The sequence below is a fragment of the Hirundo rustica genome, chromosome 22 (genome assembly GCF_015227805.2).
Source record: "Hirundo rustica isolate bHirRus1 chromosome 22, bHirRus1.pri.v3, whole genome shotgun sequence".
NCBI classification, from domain to species: Eukaryota; Metazoa; Chordata; class Aves; order Passeriformes; family Hirundinidae; genus Hirundo; species Hirundo rustica.
In genome coordinates this window covers 6,717,693-6,738,602 of record NC_053471.1, presented here as the reverse complement: position 1 = coordinate 6,738,602, position 20,910 = coordinate 6,717,693, and the positions used below count along the sequence as shown (strand labels likewise).

General features: G+C 52.9%; 2 protein-coding genes across 3 annotated transcripts; one reads left to right on the top strand and one right to left on the bottom strand.

Annotated features, from left to right (window-relative positions):
• Nucleotides 1-393: 393 nt before the first annotated feature.
• Nucleotides 394-10,732, top strand: LOC120762276 (solute carrier family 2, facilitated glucose transporter member 5-like). Of its 2 annotated transcripts, XM_040084518.2 has the most exons (13): nucleotides 394-1,806; nucleotides 2,305-2,427; nucleotides 3,948-4,046; nucleotides 4,424-4,584; nucleotides 5,059-5,183; nucleotides 7,006-7,158; nucleotides 7,248-7,373; nucleotides 7,638-7,825; nucleotides 8,182-8,292; nucleotides 8,552-8,653; nucleotides 9,027-9,102; nucleotides 9,405-9,532; nucleotides 10,122-10,732. In XM_040084518.2, the coding sequence occupies exons 2-13, from the start codon at nucleotides 2,371-2,373 to the stop codon at nucleotides 10,347-10,349; spliced, it is 1,554 nt and encodes a 517-aa protein (XP_039940452.1). In that variant the 5' UTR covers nucleotides 394-1,806; nucleotides 2,305-2,370; the 3' UTR covers nucleotides 10,350-10,732. The 2 variants fall into 2 exon arrangements, with proteins under 2 accessions (XP_039940452.1, XP_039940451.1); XM_040084517.2 differs by lacking the exon at nucleotides 394-1,806 and having other exon boundaries at nucleotides 2,039-2,427.
• Nucleotides 10,733-11,200: 468 nt separating this feature from the next.
• On the bottom strand, nucleotides 11,201-20,141 carry CA6 (carbonic anhydrase 6). Its single transcript, XM_040084883.1, has 9 exons — nucleotides 20,058-20,141; nucleotides 18,961-19,143; nucleotides 16,105-16,253; nucleotides 15,650-15,745; nucleotides 15,016-15,082; nucleotides 14,357-14,514; nucleotides 13,063-13,186; nucleotides 12,572-12,670; nucleotides 11,201-12,060 (listed from the first exon to the last, which is right to left on the bottom strand). Exons 1-9 carry the CDS (start codon nucleotides 20,128-20,130, stop codon nucleotides 11,441-11,443), a joined length of 1,569 nt encoding a protein of 522 aa, XP_039940817.1. The 5' UTR covers nucleotides 20,131-20,141; the 3' UTR covers nucleotides 11,201-11,440.
• Nucleotides 20,142-20,910: the final 769 nt, after the last annotated feature.

Genomic DNA, 20,910 nt, shown 5'->3' with positions numbered 1-20,910 from the left:
TGGATCCAGCCCTCTCCTCTCGTGGGGATCAGAGGGCCAGAGCTCCCTGTCCTTGTTTCAGCAGAAACCATGTGTACAGCTGATAAGGGTCCTTCTAAGACTTATTTTCAGGCAGATCATTTATTTCTTAAATCCTCATTTCACCTAAAGTCCAGTTGTAGTTCAGGGGCCCAGAATATTACATTTGCCTTGCCTGAACACAATTCCTTCCCAAAATGCAGGTGAGAAGGTTTCACTCGTGGATATGTTCTGTGGGACATCTCAGACATCCCACAGAATATCTATCTTACTATAAATATATAAAATATAGTATTTATATATAAAAATATTATATATATATATATATATATATGGGTGCCAGCTCCTGCTCAAACATCCCCTTCAAGAGCTTACCACTGACGTTCTCCAGCAGATTTAGAGTCCTGGAAACTAAGTTTGCCCTCTTAATATTCTGCCCCCCCCCAAAGATATCAGGGTTTCACAGGGCCCAACCTTGAGCATAGATCACTCGGTTGAGGGTAAATAAATCCCTGCTCACGTGCAGAGGAGCTCTTACCATGAGCTGGGTGAGGGCAGAGGAGACACAGAGCAGAGTTAAAGTCTCTGGGGTGAAGAGCAGATGTAAAACCTTGGAATGTGCTGCAGCTGAAATGGAAAATGTGCTTGTAAAATGCCTGTAAAATCAGCTCTGCTCGTTCCTGGCTCTGTCCTTTGCCCAAGTCCAACAGCATCCCAGCTGCTGAAGATGTCACACCCTTGCAACGGCTTTGAAAATCCAAGTTGATTTCCTGTCCTGTCTCCCTTCACCAGCCTCTCTTCCAAGATCATCCCCGAGCCAATTACGGCCTTGGAAATGTTGTTACCAAATTTTTGCTGTGTTTGGAAAATATTCAAACTGTTCTGCTGCCGTAAGCAAATGTTTACTCTGATGAGGGGTTTGATGACAAACATACGTGCTCTGTTTGACTCCTGTATGTTTCAAGATTATTTCTTCAAGCTCAGGAGCAGGGTTTAAAGACCATGACAGAGAATTCTCCTTCCCTGTATTTACAGTGTCTGAGCAGCTGTCATCCTGCCAAGAGCTCCCAGAGGGTGCTTTTAAAGGACTGGAATTCCACGATGGAAATTTGTCCTCTTTACAGTTTCCCCAGCTCTGGGGCAGAATTTTCCCTCTTGGTTTGAGATCTGTAAAGGTGAGGAGAACAGGAGTGCTGGGCTCACTCACAGCTACACAAACTGGGGCACGGGAGCTGATCCCCACCGAGATCCCGGGACCAGCGTCCTTCAGGCTGCTCACTGAAAACAAAGGCAATAAAAGAGAAATGCCAAGGAATCTGGGGACTAAATTCCACCACACTGAGAGCAGCAGGGCTCTGTTCTTCCTCCTGCTCGGAGGCACGCTGCTTCCACGTGGAGGAGGCGATGCTGCAACCAGCCAGGGAACGCGTGCAGGACACATGGAAAAGAGGCGTTGCCCAAGAGATGCCTTTTTTTCTGAGCTGGCTGATAAAAATAGACAGACCAATAAACAGGAGGTTTGGTTCTTGTTCCTCTGGCTGCCGGGGATGCCTGTGAACTTTGCGTTTGTCCGATAAACTCTGCGCTTGCGGTGGATGATTAACCAGGTCCTGGGCTCTTAAAGCGGCCCCGTAACGGAGGAGGTTAATAGAGAGCCAGCAGCACGTGGAGCAGCTCCTGCATGGAGAGGGACAGCAACTCAAGTGCTTTGGAGTGACGCTGTGGCAGCGCACGGGGAGGATGAGCCCTGGGCACTGAGGAGAGCCTGAGCCAGCTGCTCCCTGCCAGGTAGGAGCCCGAGCAGCCTTTGGGCCCGGGGCAGAGCCCCGCAGGCTGCAGGGGTTCAGCCCACTGCTGGGGCACAGGGCAAGCCCCCTCTGTTCTTTGCCAGGGCTGCTCCCCTGTTCCCTGCTGCTGCTGGGCAACATCTCCAGCTGTAGCACCCGCAGCTGCCCAGGGCCCGCAGCTCCGTGCTCTCTCCTTGCCCCTGCACACAAGTCAGGGGGAAGCTGGCTCATTGTGCCAGCTTTGGTGCTTGAAAGGTCTGCCCCTTCTGGGTGGAGAGATGAGCCTGTGACCCTGTCACTGGGCAGCGCCTCTGCCTGAGGCAGCATCTGCTGAAAGAACACCCAGCACTGGCAACAGAGCTGGGAGAAAATTAAACTGCAGCCATGGGAGAGGCAGGCAGAGGAAGGCGGTGATGAGGCACGGTGCCTCCCCCGGCTGGCAGAGCCTGCCATCGACTGCATGTGCTTGGAGGGTCACAGAAGGGGTCTCTCTGCGCAGGGCACCTCCATCCCCCAGGCTGCCTTGACTGGAATTGTGCTCGGCGTCTGTGATTCCCACCCCAACATGAAGCTGAAAGGAGAGAAGCGGGAGAGCTCCGAGGGCAGCGAAGGTGCCAAGGGGGTGAGTTTATTGGCTGCCTGCTTCCAGCTTGAGTCTCCCACAGGGACACAGAATAAGCCCTGGGGATCTGTGGGTGCCTGCAAAAAGAGGAAAAGACCTGCGAGTTTTCTGTTCTCGAGCCCAGTTTGTGTCTGTCTGCAGCCCAGTGTTGCTCTGAGTCTCGTGATTGTCTGCAGCTTTCCCACCCTGTAACTTCTGCGTGACTTTCCCCTTCCTGTGTGACTTTTCCCTTCTGTGAGTTTTCTTTCCCACTTTCTAACCAGTTTTAGGCTGATTTATGTTCTGAACTGGGCTGCCTTCCACAGCAGTGTTTGGGGAATCTTGCACAACGCACTGCCGGGGAGTGCCAGAGGTTTTCTGAAAGTGCTGGATGTCAATAATTAACACCAGTGCCTCTTTTGAGCTCCAGGGATTTGGTTAATGAGAGCAAGGCAGCTGCTTTCCATCGCCAATGAGGGAATGTCAGCAGTCTCCTCCTAGAAAACAGACCTGGAAGCCTCAGCTTCCTCCTGATCCTTAGGCTGAGATCCACTTGAATTTCGATCTCCTGTAACACCTTAAACTCCACAGACCCCTGGAGCTGAGCTGCCAGAGATTGCGAGGCATGGAAAGAAGCACCAGCAGCTATTTGGACAAATGTTCAGTGAGGGAAACGACAGAGCCCTCATGTGGGACCTGAGCTGAGTGCTGGGACGGAAAACCTCGCAGACATTACAGCCATTAAGGCTGGTGACGGTGGCAGCAAACAAGATGAAAATGAAAAATTACTTTATTGATGTAGCAGCAGTGAGATGCATTAGCGAGCTGTAAAACCCAGCCAAACAAAACCCCAACAACCCAGCTCTGTCAACACAGCCTGAAAAGCCACTTGTTCTGGTTGTTCCTGGGGCTGGGGAATGTGTGCCCACAACAGGGTGTTGGTCCCTCTCCAGATGGCAATTCCCCTCCTCTGTTCCAGTGCAAAGTGCAGCTCCTGTAGCCCTCAACCAAACCCTCCATGGGCTGCTTGGAAAAGTTCTAACTGGCTTCATGGCAATCAGTTATATACATAAATAGCTCTAGCCCAAAATGCAGAGGAGGACAAAAGGAACAGGAAAGAGATTTTGTCAGGTGATGCAAAAATCACTTTTTCTTTTTAAAGCTCTCCTGTGCCAATATCCTGTGTTATTCCACTGCCCAATTTGCACATTGGAGAAGAATAATTACATACAACTTTTACCCTGCAGGGTGGTGTTTTAAGAATGATTACTTGGAAAAAAAAAAAAAGTTAATCATCCAAATGATTCATCAATACCAGCAAAGCAGAGCGAATTACTCTAATGACTGTGGGCATATCAAGCAGAACAAAATGAGTTGTAATGGAAACAACCCATTGGGCTTTTATATGCAGCAAAATGAAGGGGAAAACACAGAAAGCAAGACTTTGGGTATTGCTTTGTTTTTACTGGATATTATTAATGCCTAAAAGTCAGACCCACTTCCAAGGTGGTGTTTGTGTTTTTTTCTCTCTCCCTCTGCAGAAAATGACACTTCCCCTGGCCCTGGTAGCTCTGATTTCTGCCTTTGGATCTTCCTTCCAGTACGGCTACAACGTGTCCGTGATCAACTCTCCTGCCCCGGTGAGCGGCCCGAGCCTGGGAGCGGGGTTAGAGCAGAGCAAGGCAAATGTAACACGATGTAAATTAAATGAAATTAAATTTTTGTGGGTGTCTGTGGGCACGGGCTTGTCCTGTCTTTGTGCCCGGGACAGATGAGCTCTGGGGTGCCTCCCTTCGGGGAACCAGGCACATCCTAACGGGCGGGACAAGCTGCAGGAACAGTTCCCCACCCCAGGCTGCTCCATCCCTCTCTGGCATTCATTTCCCAGCTCCCCCGCTGGGGTTTTTTATCGGGACACTTATTTTATGGCAGAGCTTTATGGCCTTCGTTGTTATCTAACCTTTACAGCATGAAAATTGCACTCGCTGTGCTGAATCTGCTTTGTGCCTCTTTCCAGTACATGCAAGACTTTTACAACAGAACCTACCTGGACAGGACAGGAGCGCCCATGGATGGAGGCTTCCAGACGCTGCTCTGGTCCCTCACTGTGTCCATGTTCCCTCTGGGTGGCTTCTTTGGCTCACTCATGGTGTGGCCAATGGTCAACAACTGTGGCCGGTGAGTGAGAGCCGTATCTGAGGTCCTGCCCTGGCCTCGGGAGCAGATCAGGTTTATCTCATGGTGACTCCACCTTGCCCAGCCCTCCAGCAGCCCGAAATTGCCCCCACACCTTGAGGCTCAGGCAGGTGGGTGAGGGAGAGCTGCTGGGCTCAGGCAGTGCCCCGTGTGCCCAGCGTGGAGGAATTTCTGTGCTTCTGGCACGGGCTGTGGGCTGGGCGCTGAGCCAGGCAGAGCAGTGAGCAAAGTCCTGGAATCTCACATCAGCCTCTGCTGCTCAGGTTTCCCGAGAATCTTCGCTTCTTTCTGGAAGCCTTCACTGCCTGCAGGAAAAATGTGGCAATTGCCATTTTCTCCTTGATCGGTGTTTGGCATGATGGTTCATTTCAGTTTTGGCCAGCATGACACAGAGGGGATCTCTCTGCAACTTCAAATTGCCCAGCTGAATCTCCCTCTTTTCCTGTTACTTTGCAGAAAAGGCACTTTGCTGATAAATAACCTCTTCTCCATCGCTGCTGCAATCCTTATGGGAACCTCCGAGCTGGCAAAAACCTTTGAAGTAATCATCCTTTCCCGTGTTGTCATGGGAATATTTGCTGGTAAGTGGATGGTAAAGGCAGAGCAATAAATACTTCTTTGGCTGTGTAAAGGGGTTTTATTCTCCCAGCACATGCTTCCATGGGTAGCGACGCTCTAGGATCTGCATGACAAGGCTGTGCTTTGGCCTGGTGCAGAAGCACTAAAGATCTTCGGGAGATAATGGCCCTGGGACTGGAATTTAAGCTGTAGGGAGGAGATGTGTATCTGTAAATGCAGCAATAAACATCTGCTGGGTGCTGCAGCTCCCACCTCCAGAGAACCTGCTGAGGATAATCTGTTTTCCCAGACAACTTCAAGCAGACAGGCTACTTCTTTCCTTTCTAACATAACCAGAATAATCCATCAAAAGCATTGCCAGACCCAATAATCCAGTCCTGGAACTGACTGTTCTTCCTGCAGGAGAAAAGAAATGTTGAAAGCGAGAGCAAAGGGCTCAGAGCCACAGGATTTCCTGCAGAGAGAGAGGGAAGCCAAGGGTATCTGTGTGTTCCTGGTGTAAGTGGCTTCATTGGAGCTGCAGGAACAGGGGACAAACAGAACCATGCTGGGTACCCCGAGCACAGCCAGGTCTGTAAGGGTCCTAAGAGCATTTAGGCTCAATTAATTGGCTTTGGGCTGGTGAGACTGGCACACTCCAAGGTTTGTTAATGAGCTGGGAGAGGTTGTAAAGACAAATTTCCTGCCTTAGCTCACCAATTGTAATTGCTGCATGTACAGTCAAGTTGCTCTCCCAAGCCAGTTTCTTGGTCTCCATTTTTATTTTATTTTATTTTACTTTTTTAGTGCAATGATTCTATTTTGGCTTTCGACTCCCTTAAACCTGGCAGCTGCTCTCAGCACTGGAGCTTGGAATAAATGCTAAGGGTCTTGTTAAATGTGATCCCTCTTGGCAGTTATTTATAACCAGAACCCAAATCCAGCCTGGCTGCCCTGGCTTGTCCTTCTCAGGCTGATGTGGCCTGAACTGTGGGTGTTGTGCCTGGGCAGATCTGGGAGGATCCCAGTGTCACCCTCTGGCACTGGGGGCACTAATTTCTGAGCTTTTTAGGACTTTTAGCTTTCAGTATCAGCCTGATCACCTTTGTAACACTGGCTCCCGAAGCCCAGGGACTCCAGAAATGTCAGATAAGAGTCCCTGTGGTCATTTGATTCCAGGAGTTTGGGAGCTGCCAGGATTTACAGCGTAAGCACAGGAGCTGGCAGCTCGCTGGGGTCACTGTGGGCAGCCCTGGAATGTTCCTAAAAATAACCCGTGTCCCTGGTGTCCTTATTAGAGCATAAACACCAATTCCAGCAAGGCACCTGCAAGACATCCCAGAGCAGCAAAGCTCTCAGCACAGCGTTACTGAGCAGGGAATCTTTAAAAGCCAACACAAAATCATTTCCTTCCACTTTCACATCAGCGTGTTTGGGTACTGATTTCCCTTCTTGTTTTAGAGGAAGCAAAAGTTCCTCTCTTACACTTGGAGTTTGTTTCCAAGCCTGAAGCAGCACCGTTTTTCTTCATGTCTTGTTCTGCTCCTGGCAGAGCCTGCTGGGAGAAAGCTGCTTTTAGGAGGGTGAACACTGAACACTCAAACCAAGACACCCCCAGATCATCTGCTGGCTCTGTAGGCAAGGCAGGCTCCTGCTACTCCTGTCAGACTCCAAAAACGCTTTTCTGCCCAGCAGCTGATAATCCAGACACTCAAAGCAGAAGGGTTTGAGAGTGACGTTTCCGTGCATCCTGAGGTTCAGCAGGAGTCTCCTTTGTTCCCCATGGGAATCAGCAGCTCTCTGGAGGTTGTGCTGCATGTCTAACACCCTCCTCTTAACTTCCAGGTCTGGCTTCCAACGTGGTTCCCATGTTCCTTGGAGAAATGTCCCCCAAAAACCTGAGAGGAGCCATTGGGGTGGTCCCACAGCTCTTCATCACCATTGGCATCCTTGCAGCTCAGATCCTTGGTCTCAACAGCATCCTCGGGAATGCTGAAGGTAAAGCTCTGGCTCAGCCCCTCTCCACGGGGGCAGATCTCCACAGGGGGAGGATTTCTCTCAGCTGCTGCCTTGTGTCCTTGCTGCAGGGTGGCCTGTGCTGCTGGGGCTCACCGGGATCCCCTCCCTGCTTCAGCTCCTGACACTGCCCTTTTTCCCCGAGAGCCCCAGATACCTGCTCATCCAAAAGGGCAACGAAGAGCAGGCACGGAGAGGTACAGTCCCACCCTGTGGTGGGAGGGGAGGTGGGCTGGGCTGGGTCTGGCTGTGGGACACGGCTGGCAGCACAGGAGTGTGAAATTCTCCCTGGCTGTGCTGCTGCTGGGTGGAATTCTCGGAGCACTGCTCCTTTCCCTGCGTGTGTGCGTCCCCAGGCGCCCACCGCGGCAGCACCGGGGTCACACATTGCTCTGTCCTGCTCCAGACCAGGACAGCTCTGTGAACCTGGGGCTCACAACTCCCCGTGCTCTCCCCTCCAGCTCTGCAGAGGCTGCGGGGCCGGGAGGACGTGGATGATGAGATCCAGGAGATGTACCAGGAGGACCAGTCAGAGAAGGAGGAGGGGCAGTTCTCCGTGCTCAGCCTGTTCACCTTCAAGGGCCTGAGGTGGCAGCTCATCTCCATCATCGTCATGATGGCAGGCCAGCAGCTCTCGGGGGTCAATGGGGTGAGTGGGGAAGGCTGGGGACACAAACACGGGGTGGAACTTGAGAGGGGGCGATGCTGACGCAGGAGGGAAAGGTGGCAGTGCCCTTCACCCAGGACACGCCCAGTGTCACACGGGGGTGGCTCAGCCCTGGCCAGAACCAAATCCATGGACAAGGTACAGGATCGGCTGCCCTGTTAATGATAACTGGAATGTTTCTAGAGTAAAGTGCTTGCGCCCAGACCCGAGCACCGGCGTCTCCAGAAGCGGACAAATTCCATCCTCAGGCTTCTGCGCACCAGCGCCAGGATTTAAAGCAGCCAAAAGGGGATTCCCACGCTCTGCCTCGTACTAACACAGCTGTGCTTCTGCTGCAGGTCTTCTACTACGCAGACAGAATCTTCGAGTCAGCAGGGGTGGCCAGCAGCAGCATCCAGTACGTCACCGTGTCCATAGGTGCCATCAATGTCGTCATGACTTTGCTTGCTGTGAGTTTGTGCTGGGGCTCTCTGAGTTCCGACTTGCCCAGTCTCCCCTCCCCCTGCTTAAATTAGGTTGTGCTCATGGAATCCTACGGTCACAGAATGGTTTGGGTTGGAAGGGGCCTTAAAGATCATCTCACCCCAAACCCCTCCCACTCGGGCGTTATTTGCACACGCTGGGAGATGCTTTCCGTGACAGATGCCCTGTGGTGTCCCTTGGACAAGAACAATTGCTGAGTGTCTCCCCCTCTCCTGTCTCCTCCAGGTTTTCATTGTGGAATCCCTGGGGAGGAGGATCCTTCTCCTGGCTGGCTTTGTGCTCTGCTCTGCCTCCTGTGCAATCTTAACGCTGGCCCTCAATCTCCAGGTGCGTATGAATGGCTCAGGTGGTCCCACCCGTGATTTCTGCACTTTACAGAGAACAGGCCTTCGGAATATCTTGAGGATGCTTCTACACCCTGGGGAGGAGGGGACAGCATGAAAGGTCTCTGTACTTGCACATTTACCTTAAAGAAAAGCAGGAAAAGCTGTGATCCGGAATGCTCCTTGCAGGACGTGGTGTTCACAGTCCCTGCTGCATCCCTTTGGCAGCAGGATCATACCCAGCTGTGGTTTCTGTGCCTAATTATGGACGTGTCTGGCTCTGAAGGGTGACACTGCCTTTACATGTGAGCGGTGCCTTGAGTGTGCTGGTGATGTCAGACAGGAAGCACATCTGACCTGTGATCCAATCCTTGCAGAACACTGTCTCCTGGATGTCCTACCTGAGCATAGTCAGCGTCATTGCCTACATCATTGGACACGCCATCGGACCCAGTAAGTGCCCACAGCCTCCCCCACAGGCTGGGTAAAGCCAGGGGTTGTGTTCAATTTCCAACCAAAACCTTTGTGGAGCTCAGCCAGGGAGGCTGAATTTCAGCTCTGTGTGGCCACGCCCTGTGCAAGTCATTTAACTGCCCCGTTTTTTATTTAAATTCAACCCTCGCTTGATTTACTGGTGCTTCTAAGCGCTGGTGGTTAGGAACCAGTCTGCCACTGAAATGAGCGGTCTGGTTAGGAATCCAGAGCGAGGGATTTCCTCAGCCTTTGGGATTTCCTCAGCTGTGGCTGCCTTGCAGGTCCCATTCCCGCCGTGATGATCACGGAGATGTTCCTGCAGTCGTCCCGACCCGCGGCGTTCATGGTGGGGGGCTCTGTGCACTGGCTGAGCAACTTCACCGTGGGGCTGGTGTTCCTCTACATGGAGGTAAGAACCTCACCACAGGGCAAAACCTGGGCTGGACATCGGCCTCTTCACCCCTGTGCTCTTACATGGAGGCTTTGAGGAGCTCCAAATGCACTTGTTGGTTCTCCAAACCCGTGTGTGGGATTGTGATAAGGGCAGGAGACTGATGTCCCTCAGCATTTTCTCATCACACCTGGCTGTTGCACAGGCTTTGAAAGAGAGCAGTTTGATTGCCAGGTCTCATCCTGAGCTCAGGAGCTTGGAAAAGATGGGAAATTCCCCACCTTCCACTGCAGGATGTGCCTCAGGGGGACAATTTAACTTCTGAAATCTGGGTGCCTGGGTCAATGTGCCCCCAGCAGCAGTGACCCACAAAGTGCTGCAGTCCCTGACTTTAACCTGTGCTAAGGCAGCTGCAGAGTTCAGTTTGAGTTTTGGAGCAGACCCTCACCCTCCCTTCCCAGTAAGTGTCCAATTAACCTGTGGTGGTGATTTGAGAAGACAGAATCTAAAACCACCCCAACTTTGAGTTGGTGCAGTGCGCAGCACGTCCAGAGCAGGGAACTCCCACCTGGAACCTGACCCCTGCTCTCTCCTGTCGCTGTCCTAGGCTGGGCTGGGGCCCTACTGCTTCCTCATCTTCTGTGGCATCTGCGTCACCACCATGCTTTACATCTTCTTTGTTGTTCCTGAGACCAAGAATAAAACCTTCATGGAAATCAACAGGATCATGGCCAAGAGGAACAAAGTGGAGATTCAGGAAAGCAAAGAGCTACAGAATTCCTATCCCCTGGGCAAGCAGGAAGAGAAGAAAGCGCTGTCCAGCAGTGAGATGTGACCCAGCTGTGTTTGGCCTGACAGACTGTTCAGCAGGAAAACAAATACAGGGATTCCTCCTTCGCTGCTGGTCTGACAACCACGGAGCTGTTAAGGCTGGAAAAGACATTTAAGATCAAATCCAACTGCAAACCTCATGCTGCCAAGTCCTCCTCTTGTTCCAAGGAAAGGGAAATGTCCTCAGCCAGCTCAGCTCTGTGACAAGGAGCCGATGGCACGAGGTGATGTGTGTCCCTGGAGTCCTGGTGACACATCCCGGGGTCACAAGCCAGCCCTGGGGCTGGGTGTGGGGCAGTCCGGGCAAGGAGCACACAAAGCTCCTCTGAGGAACTGTCCCTCGTGTGTTTGAGGGCCCAGCAAGGGGAAATTAAATTCAATTTGGTATATCACTGTGCTGCCTTCTGTTTTGAAAAAAAGCAGAATTGTTGAACAGCTTGACATGGATTTTGTGTAGTAGACGGAGAATCCTTCACGTGATTTACTTTAACCTTAGAGAATTAGTTTATATATACAATATTCCTGCGCTCAAGGTTGTGATGTGTAAGTGTTGAAAAAGGAGCTGTGTCTATGCTCTGCCTCCACATCCAGCACAGAAAAGGCAAAGTTGTGCCAGTGGCCAAGGCCCAGGGATTGCACAGGACCTGTCCCAGGACCTGTCCCAGCCTCTCATCCCACGGGATACAGCTGCGAGGGAAGAGATGGTGAGCTGGTGGTGACAAACAGAGGGAGGGACAAGCAGGTGACAAACTGAGACTGGGTGAGGGGTGGGGGAGAAATTTTATTTGAGAAAGCAGCTGCTTTGACCAGAGAGCAGCTCTTTGGCATGAAAAAGAAAAACTGTGTATGGGGATCTAAATCAACCCCCTGAGAGGGATGTAACAACCCGGGGTGCTGGACTGTGCCAGATTCTGCAGTTCATTGCTTTTATCTCACTGATGGAGGTTTTGGTCTCTTGGGAAAACACCCTGGAGCACCAGGAGTGACCCTGCACAAAGCAGGAGGAGAAGCAAGCAAGCAATCTCAGTTCTTCTCAGATTTCCCAACAAACAGTTCGGATTCCCTGGACGCCTCGAGGAGGAACAGAGGCCGTGCTCAGTGGCAGCTGGTGTCAGGCTGCAGGATCACGCCCCCCAGCAGGGCCATGGGGGTTTGTCCCCAGGCTACGACGTCCCCCTGGAGCTGCCCCGCTCTGCACAGCGCCAGCGCCCGAACCTCGGCGGCGCTGAGCACTCTGCTCCACAGGTTCAGCTGGGCCATCCAGCCCACAAAGCCGTTGGAGAACGTCCCAAGCAGGGCGTCCCTGTCCTTGCCCAGCACCAGCGTGCCCCCGGCCCGGCTCTCGTACCCCTTCTGGACGCTCTCCGCTTTGCCAGCGGCTCCGTTGAGCCAGAGGCTGGCGGTTCCCTCGTGGGAGGCCCAGGTGACGCAGTGGTGCAGCCAGCCCCGTGCCTCGTGCTGCAGGGGGAAACTGAGGAAGCGCCCCCCGATCCACAGCCCCAGCTCTGAGCCCACGGTCACCCCCAGCTCGTGGTCGCTCTCCCCAGTGGAGTAGGACAGGATGGTCTGGCTGCCCGCGGCCTCGGCTCTGCTCCAGAAGCACAGGGTGAAGGCTTGGAGAGACACAGCACGCAGGGGATGAACCTCCACAAAGCTCTCAATGTTTTCCGCGGGGAAGTAGAAAGCTGGAAAGGTGCTGGATTTCGTACCTGAAATAACCATAAAAGCCAGCAGTTACATTTCCTGTAAATAAGCCCAGATTCTGGAGAATAACACCCACAGAACTGGCAGGGCTGTGTAGTCTGAGCTGCCAGCTACTGCTGTGTGTCGTGCCAGCAGGGAAAGGGGTTTAAATGATGAAAAGCTGAGCTGAGCTCCCCCACTCAAATGTTTGGGAAAATCATGTTTTTCCCTCCTTCCTCCTCCTTTCTCATGTTGTATAAAATAGAGGTGATGTTTATTTATCCTGGGGGAACTGTGCTGAAATTTCTCACTGTCTGTAAAAGTGTGCTGCCATGTGGCAGGAGAGAGCTGCAGCTGCTGTGGAGTGGCTGGCGTAGGGCTGGCCTTGATGATGGTGAGGGATTCCCATCAGCAGGCCCAGGTATGGGACCAAATTCGGAGTGTGTCAGTACCAAACCTGTCAATGGTTTGGGCCACCAAGGTCAGCAGGGCATGGGCTGTCCGTGCTCACCAGGGGAGCTGGACTCAACCTCTGTTTCTCACCTGTGTGGCTCAGTCCATTCAGCAGCTCTGTCTTCATGTCCTGCAGCTGCACCTGGATCTGATCCAGCCTGAGGGTGAATTCCTCTGGATGACACTGTGCTGGAGCAATCAGACAGCCGAATTTACAGAAGGCTGCAACCTACACAAGCTACATTTTCTAGTCTGAGCAAAAGCTGTGCTTTAAGGTGCAGCTCCTCCCCTCTGTGTGGTGCCTGGCTGCCCAGCCAGGGCTGTTCCCACACGGTCCAGGCACCAGACACACCTGAGCCGCGGGTCCTGAGGTGATGCAGGCAGCACCAGCCACCCTGGAGCTGTGTGACCCTCCAAAGGCAGGGCTGGCACACTTCCCAAACAAGGACAGGGGACACCTCCACCTGAGCAGGGACACTGCTGCTCCCGGACAGGGGATTCCAGCCCACCCAAAAGGATTCACAGTTTCACACCTTCCCCAGGGTGTTTGTGCCCCAGGTGTGCGGGGTCCCCGGCCTCACCCTGGGCACGGTGGGCTGGGAAGGAGGCCTCCACCACGCGGCCCTGCAGCGGCTGCACGTGCCGGTAGTCGTTGCGCAGAGTGCGGTTGTGCCAGTCCAGCAGAGTGTTCTCCAGGAGCTGGATCTGGGACAGGGACAAATCACAGGGATGGGGACAGCACACAGGGACAGCACACAGGCATGGGGACAGCACACAGGGACAGGGACAGCACACAGGGACAGCACACAGGGACAGCACACAGGCATGGGGACAGCACACAGGGACAGGGACAGCACACAGGGACAGCACACAGGGACAGCACACAGGCATGGGGACAGCACACAGGGACAGGGACAGCACACAGGGACAGCACACAGGGACAGCACACAGGGACAGGGACAGCACACAGGGACAGCACACAGGGACGGGGACAGCACAGAGGGCACAGGGACAGCAGCTCTGCCCAGAACTGCAGTGCAGAATGGGACAGGGACATGGCAGAGGGCACAGGGACATGGCAGAGGGCACAGGGACAGCAGCTCTGCCCCGAGCTGCAGTTCACATCCTGCAGCTCGGGGTTGGACTGAGTAACTGGTCAGACAGGAATCCTGGGGTCTCTTGCTGAGCAGCAGCGAGGGGAAGGGACAGAACCGAGGGCTCTGAGCAGCTAAGGCACCACAAAGGCATTTTGCCTGGGGGTTGTGCACGGATGGAGATTCTGCTGCTGTTCTGTACCTTTCTCACAAGCGCCTCCCAGCCTGCCCCTGCCAAAGAGTATTTCTTTTTCAAAGAACCCTCACTACTGTGGTTTCAGTTTAATCTTGTTCTTCTCCTAGAAGAAAATGTTTCTGATGCTTCTTCATTATTTATTAACGTGAAAGCATAACTCTCAGCGTAAGTCTAGACAAGGAAAAACCCTGAAATATCCTCTAAAATCTGCCAATTATTCTGTAATTATTTTAATGTTATGAATGGCCCTTTTTTTGTCTGGGGTTTTTTTCAAGGGGGACTCTCTAGCAGTAGTTTTTGCCTTGTTAATTCTCACTGGTCTCTTCCTTTCTATAATGCTTCAGGGTGGCAGAGCTCCACTGAGCAGAGAGTTTCGTTATCAGTCACCAGACCTGGGGTCACCTGCCACACAGCCTGACCCTGCTGTGATGCACTCACAGCCACCTGTAACTCCAGTCGCTCAGGAATCCATCCCAAAAGCTCTGTGTGAGAGAAGCCCTATGAGTTCTTCCCCTGTTCCCTCCCCTGGGGGAGAGGAAGGGAAATGTTCCAAGGGAAGAGCAGCTGGTGAGAGGCAGCACTGACCTGTGTGTGTGACAGGACAATGGGGGAGTGGAAGATGGTCCAGATGACGCTCTCGGAGCACGGCGGCGTGGTCAGGGAGCCCTGGTACCTGTAGAAGTGGGAGAGGTTTTCTGGCAGCATGGCTTGGACGTCCAGAGAGCTGAGCGTGGTTGATTGACCTCCAAGGAAGCAGAGATAATATCAGGAGTTAATGGGGAGGGAAGAGACAGGTGAAAGTGCTCTTGGAGCTGGGGGTGGCAATCCCTGTGCCCAGAGCTGATCAGAGCTTTGGTGGGACTGGGAGGAGATGGAGAGGCATGAAGGGCCTTTGTGGGTCTGTGGTGGCTCAGTCAGAGATGTCTGGGTGCTGGGGGTGCTGGGCAGCTCCTCTCAGCGCTCTGCCACTCCCTGGGGGTGCTCCCAGGAGGCATCAGGGGGTGTGCAGGCTGCAGGGAGCAGATATTTGGTGCTGCACAGACCTCCAGGAGTGCATTTATTGCTGCCCAGTAGTGCATTTATTGCTGCCCTGAGCACCTCCCACAGCCCTGGGCTGGGCTGGCTGGAGCTGTGCAGGGCTGAGGATGCTCTCCCCGCACAGCAGCAGGAAAATATCTATTCCCAGAGCCAGTGTGTCCCCACAGGCTGTGAGGATGTCAGGGAATGGCATCCCCAGGCCTCACCTGCAAACCTGATCCTCGCCAGTTTGAAGATGAACTCGCTGTAGTAGGTGTTCTCAAAGTGCCCATCCTAAACACAGCACAAACACTCGATCAAAAGGTGTCACCTGCCTGTCCTCCTCACTGCTAATCAGTTCTGGGGGGCTAATTCATCAACTGGGAGACAAAGAGAACAAAGACCACCACAGATCTCCTGATGGGCTGGACGATGCAAGGCATGGTCAGGTTTGTACAGCTTGGGTAGAATGGTGAACAGGATTCTTTTTTACTGCTTTTAAATCCACACTGAATCAAATGTTCCCACTGGCGAAGCAGAGCAAGGCTTGGAGGCACAGCAGGGAAACCCCAGGTGCCACACCTGATATTCTTATATATGGGATAGATAGATAGATAGATGGATAGATAGATAGATAGATAGATAGATAGATGGATAGATAGATTTCTACTTATGGGGCAGTTTTCTGGGGCTCCCAAGTGGCATTGGCTGGTGGTGTGTGAAGCCCAGGGGAAGCAGCACAGCCTCCTACAGCGGTGCCAGACCCCATTTCTTGGCACAGCTGTACAAACCTGGCCCGGTGCCCGGTGCCCGAGGGAGGTTTTAGCTCAGCCCCCTGCCCCCAGCCTGGGTCACACCTACCACGTACAGGAAGGCCAGCACAGCCAGCCCCTGGGGCTTGTCTTTGGCTTCTTCAAAGCTCGAGTAGTTTGCAGAGTTGTAGTGGACAATGTGCAGCTGCCAAGAGAGATGGGGTCATTTAGCAAGAAGTGACGAATGGCTGTTGGGCGTTTAGAGGGACAGACTGAAGGGACAGCCACCACCCCAATTCGTGCTGTTTGTGCCTCACACCGGGCCAAAGGACCTTTGGTTTGACAGATTTGTGGTGACCGTGGGGGAGCAGCTCCACCTCTGAAGGGCACGAGTGCTCCTGCCACGGCTTTTCTCGGAGCCTTCTGCACCAGGTCCGTCGGGCTCAGCCACTGCACCAGCCTGTGGGGGCCCTGGCTCCCCCCTAGGCCCTGCATTGCTCCCTGCAGGCTCTGTGGGATGCAGCCCAGGGTGTGCCCAGAGCCCGCAGCCCCGCGCCCACCGACCTCGGCGAAGTAGCGCATGCCGTCGATGGTGTGCTCCGAGCCGCTGCTCTCCAGGTCCAGCCCGCCCCAGTGCAGGTGCATCTGGACGGCTGTGTAGGGCCCCGGCAGCCCTCCGGAGATCTTCATGGTGGGTGGCAAATCGATCTGAACTGGGAAAGGACAGGATTGGAGGCAGCAGCCCCAGCGGCCGTGCCCATCCCCGGAGCGGTTCCTGCGGTGCCGGTGGCACCTCCCGCAAGGAGCGGGCACAGCCAGGGCCCGGCGAGGGAGGGAAAACAGCGACGTTTAAAACTCAAACCTTTGCTGGGCTCGGGCTGGCACAGCACAGCAGGCACAAGCAGCACGGGGCAGTGCCCAGCCCTGCCTGCCCCCAGCAGCTCTGTTTGGCTTGGGGCACTAATGACAGCTTTAGCGCTCAGCTCTGACCCAGCACAGCACACCTGGCACAGGTCTGTTAACCTCTTCCTCTCCAAGGCACAAAAGGGGCACAGGAACCAACACGGTGACTGGCCACACGCGTTACCACAACCCCCAGCGAGGCTCAGCCATCCTGGGAACGGCCTGCAGGTTTGGAAAGGCTGCCTCATTGCTGAAGGATTCGTGGACACAAACCTCTTTTCTTCTCCTTGCCTTTGTCTTCCTGCTAATTCTCTGCCAGAAATCCTAGATTATGTTAACAAATCTAGGAGTGAAAGTGGAGAATTGCCTCATCTAAATGAAAGCCCCCAGCATGTTATAAAAGCTAGCAGCTATCCTTGCAAAATGCAGCACAACATATTATTAATTAGTCATAGTTTGGGTTTCTGAGGAGTTTCTTTTGTTTGCGAACTGTTTATAGACAGACAAGATGAAAGCATGTTTCCTTTTACTATCCCAAAGGCTCTAGAGTGGGAGGGATAAAATAATCTACCTTTTTCATAAGTTCCCTGCTGACTGCCTTCCATAATGAGGGTTATTTACTTCAAGTGCCTCACCAGGGCTTCTACTTTCTACAAAGCACAGCCAGGGAATTGTGCTGTGAGTTTGTCACGAGCCTAAGGCCCCTCTAAGATATTCCAGGCAAATATTTGCTGCGAGCACAAGGAAGGGAGTAGCCTGGTTTGCTCCTACTTCTCCCCCACGTGCAGTGTGAGTGGCGAATGTGGCTGCTCTGAGCTGGCAGCGCCTCGCCCCTGTTTGCCCCGGCTCTGCCAGGTGGAGAATGGGCTGGGGCTGTGCAGGGTGAGTGCAGCTGAGCCCTCCCCAGCACTGCTGCTCTGCAGAGCGGCCTCTGTCCATCCCTGCCCTGCAGGGACAGCACCACAGCAGCCCAGCTCTGCCCTGAGATCAGTTAATGAGGGGCACACTTGGGGTCCTGGATAAATCTGCTCCTGGAGGAAGCTGCACTCTTGGATGACATTTTAATTTTTCAGAGCTGTGGTCGTCCTCGCTGCCAGCTGGAGGGCCAACCCTCTTTAAAACAAAAGAAAGGTGCAAATACAAAAGGCTTTGTTAACCCAAGGCTCTCGGTGTGAGGGGCTCACACCACAGCAAGCAGACACTTTCAGGTGGGATTTAGCCTGGTGCTAACACACCTACAGAAAAAATGAACCTGGTTTCCTGGGTGAGACATTTGAGGTTTGGCTCTGAGAGCCTGTAAGGAGAGTCCTGCTGATAAATCCCTCTCCTGTCCCTTTCGGATCTGCTGAGTGCTTTCCCTGAGAGATTCTGCTGTCCTGTCCCATCCCACTGAAGCCAGTAGAAAAACCCAGCCTGACTCACAGGAGCTGTGAATAGGGACAGTCGTTTGTCTGTGCTTTAGGAAACTGCCCCACATCAGAAAATCATTGTTGGGAAGTTAACAAAAGAATGGACAAATACACACACGCAGTCAGAAAAGCTAAACCTGCAAGAATTAATGTCCAGGCAGGCAGGGCAGCAGTGCTGACAGAGAGCTCCGGGCTGGGCGCTGAGTTTGTGTGGGCCGCACAAAAGGAGTCAGAGTTTTCAGGAACACAATCACAAGGGTCTTCCTCTGCTGGCACTTTGTCTCATCACTCCACTGCCCTGCCCTCACGCCGTATTCCTCTCTTTGTTGCGGGCAGGAAGAAAGAGCAGCTGTGCAGGACTGCAGAGCTGACAGCTTTTTGTTCCCAACACCTTCCCAAAACCACTCAGCCTCTCTCCTCTGCAGCCATCAGAAAATTCTCTCATTGCTCATCTGTAGTCCAAAGGCTTTATCCCAACAGTAGCAGCTGATGAATTATTTAGGCAATGAATTACAGATTGCAGCTGGGGAATCTGGGATCTCCTAAATTATAAGAATTATAAGCATTGTCCTGAAACTGTGCAGCCAAAGGCTGGGCCTTTAACGTGTGCTGTGCTTCAGTTTCTTTTCCTGAGCCCCAAAATACCAAGCCTCTGGCTGTGAGGGAGGGATCCCCCTGTGTTGTACTGGGTGACCTACATCCAACCAAACCTGGGATGCAAAGGTTTCCATTCCTGTCACTTCTGATTAATGCACAGGCCCAAAGATGCATTTTTCTGAATGCAGAGGCGTCAGTGAGCCCCAAATGCCTCTGACTGCTGCAGTCCTGTTGTCTTGCAGCACATTAAAAGAAAGGGTCAATCTGGAATTCTCCAGCTGCATTTTATCCCCTTTTCATGTCCAACAGAGAAAATACCTTGCAGAAACCTCTCCGCCTTTTTTATTTGCCTGGTTTATTTTTGTATTTCTGGAGAGCTTTCCTGGGTGATTGAGGAAACCTGAGAGAGCAGAACGAAGCAAGATGGCAAAGTTGAGATCAATAAAGGGCATTGTCTGTGAATGCATTTGCAGAGCTGAACCCAAAGCTGTGTTCCAGCCCTGAGCCTTACCCGAGTGGCCGTTGTTGGTCATCCTGAGCTGGCCCTGCAAGGGCCCGTCGTACCCGCTGAGCTCCAGCTGCAGCAGGGGGTTGTACCTCACCTTCCTCCTCTGGATGTCAATCGGGGATTGCTGCTTGCCAGCGCAGCCTGGGAAGTGCTGTGCCCAGTGCTCCTCGTCCAGCTCTCCTTCTCCTGGAGGGGAGGCAAGGCAGGTGGCAGGGATGAGCTGCCAGTCGGGATCACAGCACTCTCATCTGCCAGCAGGAAATGCCAGTCTAATTGCCGAGACGCCAGGAGCTGCAGCCATAAAAGGTCGCTTTTCGTTCCCCAGAGTGAAAATACACATTATTGTGTCTGCAGGACAACTGTGCTGCAAAGTAAGAAACCTGCATGGCCGCAGGGCTCAGTGAGTGCTGGAGGCTGAACCCCCGGGAAAGAGGAGCGATGTTTACACGGAAATGGGGATTTAAACGGGATTTAACCGGGGCCCAACTGCCAGAGGTGTGAATTGGCTTCTTAACCGGTGCAGTGAATAGGATCAAGGCAGTAGGCAGGAAGGCTCAGCTTGGGATCAGGAACTGACAGCAATTAGCTATTTTTAACTAGGGAGAGAGCGATTGCAATATCGCATCTCTTCAACAATATCCTTTGTTTTAACTTAGCTCACTGAAGATCGTAAAAGGATTAACATTTACTTCAGTGAGCTCTTGCAACCCGCTGATACAAATGAAATTTGGAAAAAAATTCACAAAAAACATTTATAAATACCTAAGTAAGTACTTCTTAGTGCTCCGTACTGCCTGGGATATGACAATAAAATAAGAAGCGGGCAGTATTTAAAGCTTTTCCTTGCAGGATCATCCAAAGGGCAGCTTTTCTTCTAACACACTCTAAAGATTTCCCCCATTGTCTGAACCTCGTTGTGCTGCCAACCCTGACAATGTGTCCTAACCACACAAAGGAGTAAAAGGAAGTGACATTGAGGAGAATCACTTTCCAGACACGGAGGCATCAATAAAGTGGAATAAATCAGCTGCTCAGCTCTCTCTCTAGCAGCACGGCAGGGAGGGGAGCCTCTGCAGCAGCAGCAGCAGCGCCGTGTTTACCTTGGTATGTCCAGGGCACCTGGTGGCCGTGGGCGAGGGACGCCAGGAGCAGGGGGAGCAGGAGCGCTGCCATCAGCGTGTCTGTGTCGTACCTGCAGCCAGAGCCAAGGGGAGCCACGGCTTTAAAAACCCTCAGCAAGCCCCAAATGCTGATTTACTCCAGCTCCGGCCTCTCCAGCACCCCTCTCTCCTCCTCCTCCTCCCCCCAAGCAGGCAGAGCAGCGCAGACAATGCCTGGCCAGTCAGCTCTGCTGACCCGCGCTGTCCCCGCAGAGGGGACGGGACCCCCATGGCCACAGCTGCGGCCCCGGCTCCTGTCTGAGCCCTGCACAGCTCCGGCTGCTTCTCCTGGCCGTTCATTCCTGATGAACGGGTTGAAAACCTTCTCGCTGCAAGCATCGGTACAACAGAGCTTTGTAAGCAAAACCGCGCAGCCCAGGGCTCAGAGCTGCTTCCCTTCGCACAGAGCAAGGCGCCGGGGCAGGAGGCATTGAGAGGGCTGGATTTCAAAAGTGCAGAGCATTCACAGTCTTACTAGAAATCAAAAGTGTAGACACTTAGCTCCTCTGAAAATCAGACTCCTGAGACTGGGTTTAAAAGCACTCCACACTCCTGAGCCTCAGCATTCAAAGCATTTTGCTTTCAACACCTTCCCTCATCACTGAAAATCTGGTTTTGAATGGGAGACATTTGCAACCTTTGAAAAATTCAGAGCTCTCAAAACCTATTTAGACTTGAAACATGCCGGCATCATACAGGAGACTGAAACCCTGATGGGTTTCCAAAAAACATACAGGAATCCAAATAAAAACTAGCAGGAGACAGGTGTCTAAATGCTCTTGTGCACGTCTGT